The 18,019-nt window shown below is 43.3% G+C and overlaps 1 protein-coding gene across 2 annotated transcripts in view; it reads left to right on the forward strand.

Moving 5' to 3' along the window:
* DNAH6 (dynein axonemal heavy chain 6) overlaps window positions 1-18,019 on the forward strand; it is a 149,056-nt gene that overhangs the window by 53,735 nt on the left and 77,302 nt on the right. For both annotated transcript variants that reach the window (XM_075931311.2, XM_075931312.2), the window contains 9 exons: window positions 1,076-1,224; window positions 1,813-1,920; window positions 3,985-4,540; window positions 5,956-6,078; window positions 6,612-6,794; window positions 7,977-8,120; window positions 11,341-11,562; window positions 14,110-14,257; window positions 15,733-15,890. In XM_075931311.2, the coding sequence (XP_075787426.2) occupies window positions 1,076-1,224; window positions 1,813-1,920; window positions 3,985-4,540; window positions 5,956-6,078; window positions 6,612-6,794; window positions 7,977-8,120; window positions 11,341-11,562; window positions 14,110-14,257; window positions 15,733-15,890 (1,791 nt within the window). The remainder of the gene's footprint in view (window positions 1-1,075; window positions 1,225-1,812; window positions 1,921-3,984; window positions 4,541-5,955; window positions 6,079-6,611; window positions 6,795-7,976; window positions 8,121-11,340; window positions 11,563-14,109; window positions 14,258-15,732; window positions 15,891-18,019) is intronic.

Here is an 18,019-nt window from a genome sequence, read left to right on the forward strand (position 1 = left end):
GGGAGCGCACAAACTCTCCTCCTGCCCTGCCAGGAGCCCGTGGCATGCCACACACTACTGGCAGGGCAGAGGAAACTTTGTGCACTTTCCCGGCCCCCAGACCCTAATTGGACTGGGGGGCAGGGGAGCGGCAGGGCCTCCATGGGCCAGATCAACCTGCTTGGTAAGCCGCATCCGGCCCACTGAGGCCCTTTTGCCCACCCCTGATCTAAATCATCCCTGACAGATGTCTATCCAACCTGCTCTTCAATATCTCCAGAGATGGGGATTCCACAGCCTCCCTGGGCAATTTGTTCCAGTGTTTCACCACCCTGACAGTTAGGAAGTTTTTCCTAATGGCCAACCTAAACCTCCCTTGCTGCAGTTTAAGCCCATTGCTGCTTGTTCTATCCTCAGAGGCCAAAGAGAACAATTTTCTTCTCTCCTCCTTGTAACACCCTTTTAGATACTTGAAACCACAATATTATTATGAGTGTCTATTCTCTACGTCCTTGGAGTCTTCTCAAATATGCCATTAATGAAGTCATGCCTATGCATAGATCTGTTTGTAAACTATTTCCTTGAAAGTTGGAGTTTTCTTCAGAAATCCACTTAGTTGAATTCCACATAGAATTCTTTTTTTCAGACACAAAATATACCATGTCTAAGATCACTTAGAAATTCAAGTCCATAATTTAAAACATTTGTTACATTTTATTAATTAGTCTTATGCTTGATTCTTTTGATTCTTTAGGGCTAGTCTGTGCAACCCTTCCCTACACTGGTGAGCATTTACTCACACAAGTATTCCCACTCAAGTAACTGGACCGATTTGTAAAATCTCATCAAGGGAAGGCTTGCAGATCTAGCCTGTAATATTTTCCCAGAATAAATTGATTTAATGCTTTATTTCCTGTAGAATAAAGAAGATTGCATACTTAAGACTGTTTGCACAAAATTATAGTTAAAATACTATAATGTATAAATTATATTATCACTAAAACACATATTAATATTCAGTGCCAGTTCCTGCTTCCACTATAAAAAACCCTCTGAGTATTTAATGAAAAATGTAGTCATATCTTATTTGCTTTAGGTGATTCTGTATTCTGAAGGTTTTGAATCTAGTAAAATTCTTGCAAGGAAGATGACTCAAATGTACAAACTTTGTAGTGAGCAGCTTTCTCAACAAGATCATTATGACTTTGGAATGAGAGCAGTCAAATCTGTATTAGTCATGGCTGGGTAAGACTCCTCATACTGTATAAGATATATCATTGTAATGAATGTCGTTAGAAATATTAACAGTTTTATACAATAGTGTAACATATGAAAATAGAGAAATTACCAGGTTAAAGAAGCTGTCCTAATCAGAAATATCTGAAAATGTCTTATTAAACCTATGAATTTCAAAAGTGTTGCACTTTTTTCTATATCCTAAACAGAAGACACACTTACAGTTCCAACCCCCGCACCCTCATCCCAAAACCAAACCTCATTAATTGCCTCCTGAGATAATTAGCTAGCTTTTATGGAACTCGCTACACTTTTTCTGGATACATATATTTATTGATGTGATGTGATTGGCTAACAGTGTTTCCAGACTCTAGGGTGAGTAGTGAGTAGTCAAAAGTTGGAGTTCATATGTAATAAATGGATTGTTTGAGTTAGCACAAAATTATATCTGGACAGTGTAAGGTCAATGTACTAGAATTCTGAATTATTTGATGAGTTATTTACATAAGTTCACCTACAGTACTCATACATAATAGTCGATATAAACATAGATTGAGTAAAACTGAGACATCTTATTTTTTTTAAATTAAAATTCAGGTCACTAAAAAGAGAGAACCCGGATCTGAATGAGGATGTGGTGCTAATAAGGGCTTTACGAGATTCTAATCTACCAAAATTTCTTGCAGATGATGCTCTTCTTTTCAGGTAGTTTTCTATAATGTTAGTTTGTTTTCTTCTTGTTGATGTATCACATTTATGTTGCACTTAATATCTAACACTGCATTTCTCAAACTGAGCTTGCGGGCCCATGCTGCATTGTTCACCTAACGGGTCTGCAGCCACAGAGCCTCACCGCTCCCATTGGCTGCAGTTCACCATTTCCAGCCACAGGGAGATGTGCAGAGTGGCAGCCTGGGCCATGCAAGGCTCTGTGGCTAAAGCTCCTTTAGTAAACCAAGCAGCGTGTGCCCATTAGCAGCTTTCCCAAGGCAGGCCCACGGCCCGCTGTGAGGAACACTGGTCTAACCCAGTGGTTCTCAACACATACACTGCCCAGACAGCTACCATAAAAAGACGTAGTGTTGATTGTTTGACTTCAGTATGGTTCAAATCAGTACAGGACCTTCCATTTCAACACTGGCAAATGCCAACCAAGAGTATTTGCAATGAGCAAAGCAAGTCAAACCATTCACTGTTGCAATGGATTAATTTCTTGCCAAGATGGCACAGCGAGTCATGTTGCCGCCCTCATGTCCATGCTGCTGGCAGCATGGCTGAACACCCAGAGTGCAGCTGCACATCCTGACTGCAAAGATGGGTCTCCCTGCTCAGTATGGGGGTGCCCCTCCCAGCCGGGGACTGCCTGCTATGTACCCAGTCCCCAACCATCAACTGATCCCATGCACTCCAGCCCCTCCCCGGATTGCTTCCCCAGACAGGGAATGCTCCCTCATCACCCAACCCTCCTGGGACTATCTCTTCAGCATCCAGATCCTCCCAACACTGGGCTGGCACATGTGCTTGCCCAGGAGAGAAAGGGTGCCTCAATCCAGGACAGAACACTCCACCCAGGGATTGCTTCCAGTCCCTCTCCCAAGAATTGCACCCCAGCACTCACCCTCCCATCCAGGGACTGTACCCCAGTATCTAGTCCTACTCAGACTGCCCCCAGCTACCAGTTTCCCACATAGAAACTGTCTCCAAAGCACCAGCTGCACCTCCCTCCCTGTGGCCCTGGACCCATGCACTCCCTACCCTGTGATTGTTGGTCTCCTACCTCACCTCCATGCCCACCTGCCACTGCTCTCCTACCGTCAGGGAGCCTGCTTCAGCCAGGGTCACTGGATCCGTGATCCTGTGGGACGCAAGGCCATTCATCACTCTGGCCTCCTCCTGATGCCTTTGAGGCTACGTCTAGACTGCAAGCCTCTTTCGAAAGAGAGTGTCTAGACTACAACCAGTACTTTCGAAAAAGCAAGCCACTTTTTTGAAAGAGAGCACCCAGGCAGTCTGGATGCTCTCTTTCGAAAAAGCACAGTTTGCATTACATAGCGCCTTTTTTCAAAAGAGCACTTTCGAAAAAGGTATTATTCCTCAAAAAATGAGGTTTTCCGCTGTTGAAAAAACTGCTGCGTTCTTCCGTTTTACTTTTGAAAGAACGCAGCAGCAGTCTAGATGCAGGGGAAGTTTTTTTTAAAAAAGGCCACTTTTGTTTTGAAAAAACCCTGTAGTCTACACACACCCTGAGCCTCTTCCAACCAGGGATGGAGGAACAAATGTTGGGCCCAATCCTGTTCTGCCCCATTTTTGTACCCCTCCACTGGGTGTCTAGAGTTAGGCACCTAAATCCATATATTGGCACCTCAGGAAGCATGTGCCTAAGTGCTTTGCCGAAGAGAGGCCTGGTTGGTTGGTTTGTTTACAAGTGCTGAGCATATGTTGCTTCCATTGACACTGTTGGGCTCTGCAGGTTCTCAGCACCTCTGAAAATTAGGTCCCTAGTTCAGGTTCCTAACTGTGGGGTTAAGTTCTTTAACTGTCAGCTCCCACATTTGCCAATGTTGGTTTTGGCCCCGGAGCCGGCGTTCTAGCATTAGATGACAGCTTTCTACAAAAGCTATCCAAGTGAACGCAACAACACACGAGAATGGATAAGGAGACTTCAATATGGAAATGGTTGTTTCTAAATATATAATCCATGTAATTTTTAATTATTTTTATATAATTAACCAAAATAAGCAGTCATTTTTTTCTCCTTTTGTCTGACAGTGGGATTATTTCTGATCTTTTCCCGGGAGTCGTAATCCCAGAACATGACTATGGGATACTACAGTCGACAATTATAGATGTTATGCTTTCAAAGGGATTGCAGACGGAAGCATGCATGGTTCATAAGGTCATACAGCTCTATGAAACCATGTTAGTGAGGCATGGTGTTATGCTTGTTGGGCCAACGGGAGGTGGAAAAACAACAGTTTATGAAATTCTGGCCCAGACTTTAGGAGATTTACATGATGCTGGTGAAGAAAACCCTTTTTACCAGCCTGTCAAAACCTTTATTCTGAACCCCAAGTCAATTACAATGGGCGAATTGTATGGCGAAGTTAATACTTTAACTCTGGAGTGGAAAGATGGTTTGATGGGTCTGAGTGTTCGAGCTGCTGTAAATGACACCTCTGAAGATCATAAGTGGATCATCTGTGATGGGCCAGTGGATGCCCTATGGATTGAAAACTTGAACACAGTGCTGGATGATAACAAGATGCTTTGCTTGGCAAACAGTGAAAGAATCAAACTCACGCCCTCCATCCATATGATGTTTGAGGTACTGTAAATTCTTGGATTTGAATATGCATTGGGCTCTTCCTGCTTTGCTTGGCTCAATGTAGGGACTATATTATTATATTGCTCAGGTACATGACCTGCAGCCGAATTTATCGTAGCTGTTTGTTTGTAAGTTTTGCTTTGGACAGTCTCTGTTTTTCTCTCTGTGGATGGGGATTTCTGCAGAATGACTTCCGTTTCACACCTTTGCAATTCAGGGTCAAAGCCAAAGAGTCTTTGCCCTCCGTAGTTACTCATTGTATCTCTCTTGGTCATCTGCTCACACAATCTTTTTTGTACCCAGAAACTGATTTGCCTTTCTGAGATGATGATGTCATTCTTAGATCATAAAAAGAGAGCTAGAAAGATTCCTAGCAGATTTCATGGCTGGGAATTTTTTTCTGTTATCCTGTCAGGATTCATCTCATTACCTGATTACCCTCATTGGTCCACAATAAACAATTCTTTCCCCTCTCTGTTTAAACCCTCCAGTTCTCATCTTATCCCACTTTGGTATCATTTAGCAAGTCTAGCTATTTTAGGCCAGATTCATCCCTACTGCACATCCACAGGAGTCAGTACTGTATTTGACTGGGTGATCCTTAAGCTGCTGCAGCCATTTAGATAGCCCTGAAAATGACTACCAAAGTCAGCCAAGATGGCAAAACCCCATCACTGCCAAAAATGCATGCATGGTGATCTAATGTAACTGGGGAAGTGCTGCATGTTGTTTGGGATTAAGGTTGCATGGGAACCCAGTGTCAGGGTCAAAAGAGCTCTGAGTCCATAGATTTAACATCAGCTGAGGCTCTGGAAACTCTGACTGCTCCAAGCCAAGAGTGGCCTGTAAATATGCATTCGCTTTTTCTCTGCTACGGTGAAGGATTTGTGAGGGTTTCACGTTTCTAACAGTGCTAGAAAAGCTCTCCCTTGTGTAAAGCATACATTGAAATGCAATGATGAGTGTTGTAATTGGCCATGTGAAAAACATGGTTTAGTTGCTATACAAAAATTGTGGACCGCTTTGGTCTCCAACCACCTCACTAACAGCCTGCTTTACTGATGCTTGACAAATCTGTTTCTTGATATAATAATTCCCCGTGTGATTGTGACCATAATTTACTCACTGGTGGATAGCACCAAATCGACATGCCCCAAAAAAGAGAGAAACACCTTTACCAGCCATGCATTTTTGTCTCCAGATGAGAAAGAGGAAACTGCAGATGGAGGATGGACATCACAAAGTTAATAGGGCATAACAGTGACCACAGAATAAGGTGGTAGATTATAGTTCATACTTGAATGCCTGCCCACAAATTAAATTAGGGTGAGGGGAATTAGAAATAAATCCTCTCTGTTTATGTGCATTTGAAAGAGACAATGTGATGTTCTGCATCCAATATCCATACACTTCAGGTACAAGATCTGAAAGTTGCCTCACCTGCAACAGTTAGCCGATGTGGAATGGTGTACATTGACCCTGACGAGTTGAAGTGGATCCCATATGTACAGACTTGGATGGCCGGTCTTGAAAATAAAGTAGGTGTCAGAAACGTTAGTTTTACATCCTGGCATGACAGTTCTAAATCTCCCCATGAAAGAACTTGTTAGGAACAAATATTTGATATTTAATAAAGGTTGAAGGGTTTTAATTTTTATTTATGTGTTTTAATTTTTTTAAATGAGTATTAAAGTAACTATTTAATAATTAATTATAATTAACTGTGTTAAAGTTGGAATCTGAATATATGAAATATATGAAAATATGCAGAACATGCATCTACATGCTTTTTGCACTTCATGAAACATTCCCGATTATTTGTCTTCAGTGGACTAGATCACATGAGTAAAAATTACACATATCTGTCAGGGTTTCAGGAACAGGCCTGTGAGAATAAACCTTTGTTTGCATATCTTCTAGAATATATACAAACATGTTGCATGTGTGAATGTGCACATACTTTATAAACACATCCTGGATGTCCAGGATGTTATATGGCTTGTTGTTGTGTTTGCTTTATTTAGAACATCGTTTTAAAAATATTATCATAAAAATATTGTTTCCATTTTAGATGAATGAGGAAACAAAACAACATTTGTTTGATCTGTTTTGTCGTTATGTTGAAGATGGTCTAAAGTTTGTCAATAAAAAGTGCTCACAAGCTATTCCACAAGTGGACATCAGTAAAGTTACTACACTTTGCTGTTTGCTGGAGTCTTTGCTGCTTGGAAAAGGAGGCCCTGATCTTAAGATGGTATAAGTATTTAACCTGCTGCTACATAATACGCTCAAGATATGTAGGAATTACTTACCATTCTGACATAAAATGTAAATGTGGAATAAACACATTTTATCTTAAATAACTTTTATAGCATGTGTCATTTAATAGATTTCATTATTTCAAATTTAATGATCTAAGCTGACTGATATTCAGAAATTTTAGTTTGTTTAGAAGCGCACCGACACCTTTCTGTGCAATGGGATTTTAGCTTTTAGACCATGTAGACAAGCATTTTTAATGTGTGTGAATTGGAATTTGCATTTCAAATAAAATACCTGTCAGTGGTAGTGATTACAAAGGTGAAAAATGACAGTGTTAGTGTGATGTAGGCAGTATAGAACACAAAATTAGACATTTTTAAGCTAGTATTTGAGCACAATGAAAACTATTGATCAGAAATCAGGATACATTACATGATTAGAACCTCTTAAGGTGTGTCTGCACTGCAATAGACACGCCTGAGTTAGCTTTGATCTAATTTGCTCAAGCAACACTAGCGTGGCCTGTACAACCCTGCTTGGAACCCTAGGCACATATGTGAGCTGCTAGGCCACGTTCTCACAGCTTCTGGCCTAGTAGTATTCAAGCTTGCTAGATCAATGCTAGCTCAGATATGCCCACACATGGGTAAAGGCACACTTTTGATTGCAGATAGACAACCTCAGTTGAATTACTGTCTTTAATCTATTTCTTATATTTTAATGCATTTTTCACTGATGAACTAGGGATGTTACAACAGTTAACCAGTTAAACAATTGCGCTTAACTGGTTAATTGTTTTAACCAGTTTTAGGGCCCGCCACCAGAGTTCACTGGAAAGGGCCGGTTAACCGATAAGTATACCTGTAAGCACACCTCCCAACTGTATAGGCTTCTGAAGTGTGTTGTTCAGAATGAGCAAGTGGGCTCATCAGTGAACATTTGTCATTTTTGAACGCTATAGGCCTTTGGACTGAGAATGTGCATAGCTTACTCTCCATGAGCATTGTTATTATTGAAAACTAAGTCAGCTTTCACTGATGTAACTGAAAGACATCTATCTATCTATCTATCTATCTATCTATCTATCTATCTATCTATCTATCTATCTATCTATCTATCTATCTATCTATCTATCTATCTATCTATCTATCTATCATCTTTTTTTCTTTTACAGGACCAATCAAAGTTAAACACCATTGTCTGCCAGACTTTTGTTTTCTGCTATTTGTGGTCACTGGGAGGAAATTTAACTGAAAACTATTGGGATATGTTTGATACGTTTGTGAGACAACAGTTTGAGGACAATCCTGAATCCAAGGTAAAGAAGCAAGTTGACTCTCAGTTCTTCCGGTAGCTTCTATACGTAGGGTGGCAAGCAGAGGTAGCAGAAAAGGTCTCCTTTCTTTTTTAAACCTAAAGCTATGTTTAACCCCTTCTGCCCCTGAAAGATGCAAGTTTTGCTGTGACAAGTGCAGGTGTAAATGGTGCTTTGTCAGCAGAAGTGCTCTCCTGCAGACAAAATGAACACCATTCATGGGGATAGAGGTATTTTGTTGGCAGAAGTTCTGACAAACAGCATTTGTACTTTCTGACTTTCGTTGCTAAAAGCTGCACTGTGTAGCCACAGCCTAAGTCCCAACCATTTTGGTCATTAAAGATGTGTTGATACTTTTTTTTTTTTTAAAAAAAAACAGGGGTCTGATTCTTCATTGTTCTCCCTTTATATAGGTGTGAATGACTCAAAGTACAAGGCAAAGTGCTACCCAATTAGACAGGTAGCATTTCACACCTGCTTTGCACCTGCCCTACCCCGGTCAGTGAGGGGTCAGACTGACAAAGAAACCTAGGTGTGATGACATTGGGGGTCACCATGCCTAACTTTTTCGATGCCTAGAAAATGACTGGGATTCACAAAGCCTGAGTTGGACGCCTAGGCAGATTGCAAGCTAGGCAGCTTCTTGTCCAACCCAGCCACTGGGAGAGGCCAAGCAGAGAGCTGTGTGTGAAGAACCAGCACTTTCTCGTCAATGTGTCCTATGTCCATCCTGCAACGAGGTGCCTCCCATGGCTGGGGATTCTCGGCTGTAATCCCTCTCTTGGTGTTAGGGGCCCACATGGTTTTTGCAAGAAGCTGCAGGTGGGGAAGAGAAAAATGGGGAGGATTCTTTCATGTTCTTCCTCCTTGGAACAACTTCAGTGAGAGCAACTGAAGAAGCCCCACCTCAGAATATCTCATAGATCAGTGGCTATGGCACTCATCTGAGAGCTGTCTGAGGCCTGGTCAAATCCTTTCTCCGTTCAGGCAGAATGGAGGTTTCAACATCCCAGGTGAGTTTGCTAACCACTGGGCTAAAGATTAGGTGTGTGGTCGTCCTCTCCACTCCCACCCCACCAGCCTTGCGTATGATTCCCTGGAGGGGTCCAATCTGATCAATGAGATTTGAGCACACTTACTAGATTGGGCTATGCAGACAAATTAGGCAGAGGAACACCTTTCTTCTCCTGTATCTTGCTCTAGGGACTTAGTTGTCTGGATGCTTGGCATGAAGCTCCTGTACGTATGATCATAAGAACAGCCAGGCATGGTCAGATCAGAGGTCCATCCAGCCTAGTATCTTCTCTTTCAACAGTGGACAATGCCAGGTGCCCCAGAGAGACTGAACAGAACAAGTATCGAGTGATTCATCTCCTATTGCCTATTCCCAGCTTCTGAGAAATCAATGCTAGGAAGACCATTCCTACCCATCCTGGCTAATAGCCATTGAAGGACCTATCCTCCATGAATTTATCTAGCTCTTTTTTGAACCCTTCACATCATCATCTGGCAAGGAGTTCCACAGGTTGACTGTGCATTGTGTGAAAAAATACTTCCTTTTGTTTGTTTTAAACCTGCTGCCTTTTAATTTCATTTGGTGAGCCCTAGTTAAGTTATGAGGCAGAGAGTAAATTACATTTTCTTATCTACCTTCTCCACACCAGTCATGATTTTATGGATCCTTATATCCTGTCTAAAACATCTCAATCTTATTAATGTCTCCTCATATGGAAGCTGTTCCATACCCCTAATTGTTGTTGTTGGCCTTTTCTGAACCTTTCCCAATTCTAATATATCTTGTTTTAAGATGAAGTGACTACATAAAGAACAGAAACAGAACAATAGGTGCATAGGGAGCTTTTACTGCAAAAAAATTAGGTTCTGGATGTTTCAGGGGCAGCTGAGCAGGGGCTTTTTGAAGCCCACAGAGGCCTGATTCTGGGATGTAGGCACCTGAAGTAGTAGCTAGGTGCCTAAGTTCTTTTATAAATGGAGCCCAATGTGCATGGCAGTAGAGAATCAGGCCCCACTAATCATCCCTTTCTAAAGTCTTGCTGCAGCTTCATCTTTCTTGCTTATGTTTTGTTAGACAGCTGCCATCGTCAACCCTACAAGTGGTGACATCCATGCAATCTAATGTATTTTTCTGTATGCCAATCTCTCCCCTTGTCCAAGACATTTGGGATTGTACCTCTTCTCCAGGATAAACAGGAAACAATTTAGGGCTTGTCTGCATGGGGATGTTCAGGAAAGTTAAGGCGAATCAGCTCAAGTTCTGAAGTGAATGTGCACACATTAAAGTGTGCTACTAACTACCTCTGGAGCCTCCCTTCAGGAGCAACGTGGTTTAGGTCACTCTAACTTAATTCTCACAACTAAGGCCATTTTGCTTCTGAATTAGAGCCACCGTGGCAGGGAGGGGGGCGGTTTCAAGTGCTTTAACTTATATGCATTGACTTGGTAGCTTGGTTGATTTGCTCTGTCTGTTCCTATGATGACATACCCAAGCAATCTCTTTCCCAAATGTCTTTGAAGCCAGTTTGGGGTCATTGCTGAGCAGCTCCCTTCTCATTCTGTCACCGAAGGAGATTGGAAAACAAAACACAGGATTTTTTCCAACAATGGGCCCATTGGACTGGCTCCTTGCCTGTCTTTCAATGCTACATCCAAACGGTGGCGCTGGGGAAGCAGGCCAAGCAGATGACACTTTGGCTTTAAGGAAACCTTCTCAGTAGCTCCAGGAGAGGAGCTCTGCTGGACTAATGCCAGCTTATGGACCGTTGCTCTGCTGAAGGGAGGGGTTCAGGGGATGGGGGAATTGTTAGCCTTTTTCCACCTCTCCCATCAGCTGACACTCCTCCACAGCTACCTTCACAAAGGTGGGGCAGTCCTCAATGCCAGCAACCCAGCAAGCGAGCTGACCTTTACCACACAGAGCCATTTGGTCAATCACATACTCTTCCATTTGATGGCATTTGTGTGAGGGCCCGGTGCCTGCATGCTAGTCATTATAAAGAACCACAAACATATTTCAATGTAAGATTCTGCATTTGGTTTGGTCAATAGCCGAATACAGAGCTGCATGGAAAAGATGGAAATTCAGTGACCGCTTTAGTACATGTCCTTGGAGAACACAGAGATGTAAAGGCACCTGCATTTTAAGATCTCATGTTAATATTATTATTATTTTTCAGTACAGTTTAGGGTTATTTTGTCCTTCTAGCTTCCGACCTCTGGAGACCTGTGGAACGTTTACATGGATTTTGATATCCGGCGACTGGAATCCTGGGAGAGGGTTATACCTACTTTCAAGTACAGCAGAGAAGTGCCATTTTTTGAGATGCTTGTTCCAACCACAGACACTGTGCGTTATGGCTACCTGATGGAAAAGTTGTTAGCTGTTAAACACTCGGTATTGCTCACAGGAATTACTGGTGTCGGCAAGGTGAGAACCCTTTGGATAGCAGTAGGGTCACTTATTAACACTGGAGAATTGCATCCATTATGGCTTATGTAGGCTGAGTTGTACACACTACAAGACCCTCACCCCCACTATTGCTGGCTCCTTCAACTCCCTCTCCCTTTCTCCACTTCCAGTTCTGATCAGACTCCACTGGTTTAGGGGAAAATTCTGACATCCACTACAATCAAACTTTTCTAGTTTGTCAGATTATCCCTCAAATCAATAGGGTTCTGACCAGAGTGGTGGTGGAGTGCAAGAGGTCTTGCTGGAAAGAGTCTGACCAGAGCAGGAGCAAGAGGTCTGCTTGGGTGATGAGGGTGGGGTGACCAGTTTGGGGAGAGGAATCTGCCCACATTCTCACCCTAATCGTGAAGTTTCTGTCTCATCTCTGTATCCAAGCAGACACTTCCCCCTTCTCACAGGCCTCTGTGAGGTCTCTGCCTGAGTTCTGTATCCTGATGGGCCAAAAGGCGACTTTAGTGCAAATCAGGCTTTTCACCCAAATCAGTAAGGTCCTGCCTGGCGGTGCCTAGAATATTCCCCAAAGTTTTGGAATTGGTCTGATGTGGTTTTCAAAAGTTGTGGCATTACAGACAGACTGGGAGAGGGCACCAAGTTGAGTGAAGGCTCTACCTTCACTCATCCAATCAAAGGAACTACGTTTGCTATTCATTAAGCAAGGGGAGTGCATGCGGGTTGTGGGCAGGGGCACTTGTGAGGGAAAAGGGCAACTGGGATTCACGTTTGAGGATTCCTGAGGTGGGGTGAGAAGTAGAGGGGGGTTGGACAGCTGGTTGGTGGGTGGAACCCTAGGATGCAGTAGCTAAATGAACATAAGAACATAAGAACGGCCGTACTGGGTCAGACCAAAGGTCCTTCTAGCCCAGTATCCTGTCTGCCGACAGTGGCCAGTGCCAGGTGCCCCAGAGAGGATGGACCGAAGACAATGATCAAGCGATTTGTCTCCTGTCATCTCTCTCCAGCCTCTGACAAACAGAGGCCAAGGACACCATTTTATCCCCTGGATAATAGCCTTTTATGGACCTAACCTCCATGAAATTATCTAGCTTCTCTTTAAACTCTATTATAGTCCTAGCCTTCACAAATGATTGCTTTATTATTAATCTTCACCACATTGGGGAGATATACCTATCCCAGAACTACTCTTTTCAGGTTCCCGTGATAATGCTGGATTAAAGACGCAGACACCTAAAGAAAAGGGGCTGGAACAAACAGATAAATTAAAAAGCAAAAAGTGACCTGGTCCACGTGATTTTAACCCAAGGAATTTAATAAAAAAAACTGGCCGAGGAACTAGCTAAAATATGAACCGTCCCATTAAAATCTTCTACTGTGCTTGATAGTTAGAGGGCAGCAAATGTATCTATATTTTTAAAAGGTGCTCGGGATGTTGCAGGAAACTACAGACTAGCAACCCTTATTTTTATATTGGCTACATTGTTTAAAACCAGTAATTAAAAACAGAATTATACCATACTAAGAAAATCCTAATGTGAGAATGTCTAATCAGTAAAGCTTTGGCAAAGGAGAACTGAGCCTCACTGATCTCAAAGAATTCTCTGAATGTGCCAGAAATCAATCAACCAATCAACAAACTGTGGCTAAAGGGGAACTAGTTGACATAATTAATTTGGTCTTTGACAAAGTTGTGAAAGAAAATAAAGCAGTCTAGGTTTCAGTCTAGTTGTGGATGAGAAACTTGCTAAGAGACGGAAACCAGTTTGGAAATCAATTGGCAGTTTTTGTCATGACAGAGTTAACATCCAGGTGCTTCAAGATGCCATGTTAGAATTAGTGTTGTTTAATACCGGGTGAAAAGCTAGGTGTCCAGTTTTGCAGATGATGCAGAATGTTTTAGGTTAGTCAGAACTAGAGAAGATTAAGGAACTTCATGGGGCCTTGTCCAGCTCAGTGAATGGGTGACATGATAGCAGATGAAATTCAATGAAGAGCTCTGTTCAGTGTGCAGTAGCAGTCAGAAATGCAAACACAATGTTGGGAGCCACCAGAAGGGAAAATGGAAACTAATATAAATAAAAGCTGAACTCTAGTCATGGCGAACTAAGAGGAAACTTCACCTGCAAGCAAGTTACCTTCTAACTGCAGACTGCAGCACATCCTTTCTCTGAAGCAGCTAATGCCGGTCACTATCAGAGTTGGGATAGTAAACTAAATGGATGTTGGAGCCTGGTCTGATCTAGTTTGGTGATTCCTTTGTTCCTAAGCAACAGCCAGGCATGAAACAGCAGTGACTCCTGTATTCTGATATGTCAAGAACAGATTTCAGGAGTGGTCACTCTGTTCCTATAACGCTGGAGAAGATGAGTGGGGAGAGGCTGAGAACGGTGGTAGACTCTGGCCTACTGTTCTACTCGTTTGATTAATTTCATTATTTGCTGTTGGACAGTGCAATTTACCGAAGTGATGCATACTAGAGCCATGAAGCGTGTATGTGTGTGTAACTTTATGTATATTGCCATTATTATTACTCTCTTTTTGCAATTAAAGTCTGTAGTTGCAAGGGGATTGCTAAACCGAATACAAGAAGAAGCTGGTTACGTTCCTGTTTACCTAAACTTCTCTGCTCAGACGTCCTCTATGAGAACACAAGAGATTATTGAGTCCAAATTAGAAAAGAAAAGAAAAAATATTTTAGGTAATGATTTTAATGATCGATTTGCTTATCTGAACTGCAGTCAGGCAAGACTTTTTGTATGGTATTTTAGTTCCAAGTATGATGAGAGCTAACTTCAAGGAAACCTTACTGTTAAATTGGAATTTAACTATAAATGTATACTATAAATTGTAATTTAACTATTGGAATACAACTGAAGCTTCAATTCTATTAAACTATGTAGTTCTTGCAGTTATACACGCGGGGGCAGCATTGAAGCACAAAAGTTCTAAAACCTGTGTTCACATATAATAATACTGAGTATTGTGAAAAGTTGTCACCTATCAAGATTTACAAGGGGGCTCTTGAATGCATTTTCCACAGTGAACACAACCTTATCTGAGAGTTAAGTTTGCTCAGGAATATTTCCTAGAACACAGTTGCTAACAGTGAGATAAATCAACAACAGCCACACCAGCTCTCAGTTCATGCTTTTCACCCCCTCCCCTCACAATAACAAAACACCTTTCTAGACTCGTCCCCTCCAAAGCAAATTTCCTTTTAGTGCAAACACCCCGTTCCTTGTAATTATACTGAAATGCACCACCTCAGCTCTGGCTGGGGGTGCAGACAATGGGGTGGGGCTGAGGATGAGGGGTTTGGAGGGCAGGAGGAGAATCAGGGCTGGGGTCAGGGACTTGACAAATGGGGCAGATGAGGGATCTGGCCGGAGGTGTGGACTCTAGGGTGGGGCTGGGAATGAGGTGTGTGGGGTGCAGGAGGGTGCTCCACCTTGGGGCTGAGGGGTTCGGAGTGTGGGGATTGTGCCCTGGTGGGGGCTGAGGGAGCATGTTCTGGGTGGCACTTACCTCAAGCAGCTTCCTGAAGCAGCATAACCCCCCTGGCTCCTCCTATGTGGAGATGTGGCCACACAGCTCTGTGCATTGCCCCATCTGCAGGTGCCGTCCCCATAGCTTTTCTGGCCAGTGGGAGCTGTAGAGCTGGCACTTAGCACCGGGGTAATGGGCCGAGCCCCCTGGATGTCCCTACATATAGGAGCCTTAGGGGGAACATGTTACTGCTTCTGGCAGCTGCATGGAGTCAAGGCAGGCAGGGAGCATGCCTGCGCCCCTCTGTGCTGTCAACCAGACTCTTAACAGCCCAGTCAGTGGTGCTGACTGGAACCATCAGGCTTCCTTTTGGTCGGGATGTTCCAGTCAAAAACTGGACTCCTGGCAACCCTGTAGCTGGCGTCGGTTCTCCACCTCCCTCTGAGGCAGTAGCTGTGACAACGGGAGACACTCTCCCAGTGGTCTAGCACTACCTACTGCTGGGGTTAAGATGGCATAACTGTGTCAGGCATGTGAACAATGTCGTTATGTGGACATAACTTTGTAATGTAGACCAGAGTTGAGTGTGAGGAGCCGAAGGCTTTACTTTGGTATCTGTACTTTTTATTTCACGAGTGGAAATTACCAGCACTGATTTGTCTGCCTTTTTACATTTTTCTTTCTTAGGCGCACCAGGAAAGAAAAGAGTTGTTATTTTTGTGGATGATCTAAACATGCCTAAATTGGATCGCTACGGCTCTCAGCCCCCTATTGAGCTACTTCGGCAGTACCAAGATTTTGGAGGCTTCTATGACAGAGATAAACTGTTTTGGAAAGAAATACAGGTCACCCCGGCTTTTAGATCAGCTCACTGTGTGGGCAATTTGATAGCGTTTATGGTATTCTCTGTGTACTGTGAATATGCTCTCACTCTGCATTGCTTCGACACGTCACTTGGATTTTTTCCAAGGACCTTTGTATTCACAGTCCACAGTGTTGAGCTCTGTGTGTGTGTGTGTGTGTGTGTGTGTGTGTGTGTGTGTGTGTGTAGATGTGTGATCCTCCAGAACACCTCAATTTTCATCCTTCTGCACTGCCTACTCTTTTGCCCATTTAGCATTGACACCACGTCTGTCCAAGGAGGACACATTTCTCTCTGAAGCCGGTTATCGCTACTCTTTGAGGCAATAACATGAGCACAGTGTGAAGTACGTGCTGCTCCTGTAGCTTTTCAAGCTTCTATCACTCCAGGGAATGAGGGTCTGAGATTTTCTTCTAACAATCCTGGCAGGGATACGCATAGATGTCTCCATCTGGATTTCTCCCATCTCCTCAAATAATGATGCCGATATTAGCCAAAAAGTATTGCTTCTTTCCTTCCTTGCAATGCAGTATACATTCCTCTGCCTTCAGCGACAAGGAAAGAATTGGATACTAGAAAATTCCATTCCTCAGCTGCCAGAAGTTGACAGCGATGGGTCTGGGGTGATTCAGCAGTAGTGGGCTAAGTTTTTTGATGTACCTGAATTCCAAATAGACCGAAGAAGGGATTGCCAAAAAGAAGGGTTAAACCAGTTGTTACTTTTGGTGTCAAGCTGGTAAGGGGCACATTGTTGAACTGGGAAGCTGCAAAGGAGTGTGCTGCCTCCTGATTCTGGGGCCTGGTGAACCGTGCCCATTTCTGGTAGGGCCTGGAGTATCTCAGGGCTGCTGTGCTCTGGCTTTCACTGTCCGCTTTCACTGGGTATGTCCTCACATAGTGTGCAGCATAGAACTGTCTGGACTGGCTCTGCACCCAAGACATGGAGGACCCTCGGCTGTCAGGGCAGCCTTCACTAGTTCAAAGGGTCTATCCACTTCATAGGCCATAGGAAGATGTTATAAGTAGAGCTGTGCAAAGAGTAAGGCTACGTCTACACTGGCATGATTTTCCGGAAATGCTTTTAATGGAAAAGGTTTTCCGTTAAAAGTATTTCCGGAAAAGCATGTCTAGATTGGCAGGATGCTTTTCCGGAAAAGCACTTTTTCCGGAAAAGCGTCCGTGGCCAATCTAGACGTGCTTTTCCGCAAAAAAGCCCCGATCATAATTTTCGCGATCGGGGCTTTTTTGCGGAAAATACTACTGTGCTGTCTACACTGGCCCTTTTCCGGAACAGTTTTCCGGAAAAGGACTTTTGCCCGAACGGGAGCAGCATAGTTTTTCCGGAAAAGCATTGACAATCTTACATGAGATCATCAGTGCTTTTCCGGAAATTCAAGGGGCCAGTGTAGACAGCTGGCAAGTTATTCCGGAAAAGCAGCTGATTTTCCGGAATAAGTGGCCAGTGTAGACACAGCCTAACAGTTTTGATTTTCCAGTGTTTAGCAAATCGTATCAGCAAAGTTAGTTTGCAAGGATTTTCTTCTAGTGTAGTATCTCTTTCTGTGTTAAGGGAGCAGACTTCCAGTTGCATGGACAACCGTAACTATGGTTTTTCCTGGCTTCTGGGGCCTTTCATTTTGCACGTTGAATGATGTTTTATTTTTCTCTTTGGAATGTAGCATACTGGAGAGGGTTTTACTCAAAGATCTCTGCATTTTACAAGTGAAATGAATTAATTAAGCTCAGGGCCGGCCCACAACATTTTGGCACCTGAGGCGAGGACTTGAAATGATGCCCCTATGCCCCCTTTTCTCCTGCCTGCCTGTTATATCTCTTGTGCCCTCCTTCCCCCAGCACCGCACTCCTCCATCTCTGCGCATCTAGAGCAGAGAGGATACATCTGCACCAGCAGCAGACACAGTTTTCTACACTCTGGGTCCTAGTGGCACCCTCCCACAATCTGGCACCTGAGGCGGCTGCCTCAGTTCGCCTCATGGTAGAGCCAGCTCTGATTAAGCTCACAGCACCTCTTTGAGGTTGATAAACAGTGTTATTGCCACTGTAGATAAGGGAAAACAATTATCGTTTTGGTTCCTTTGATTTCCCTCCAGC

Source organism: Pelodiscus sinensis, chromosome 6 (genome assembly GCF_052426305.1).
Source record: "Pelodiscus sinensis isolate ZL-2025 chromosome 6, ASM5242630v1, whole genome shotgun sequence".
Classification (NCBI taxonomy): Eukaryota; Metazoa; Chordata; order Testudines; family Trionychidae; genus Pelodiscus; species Pelodiscus sinensis.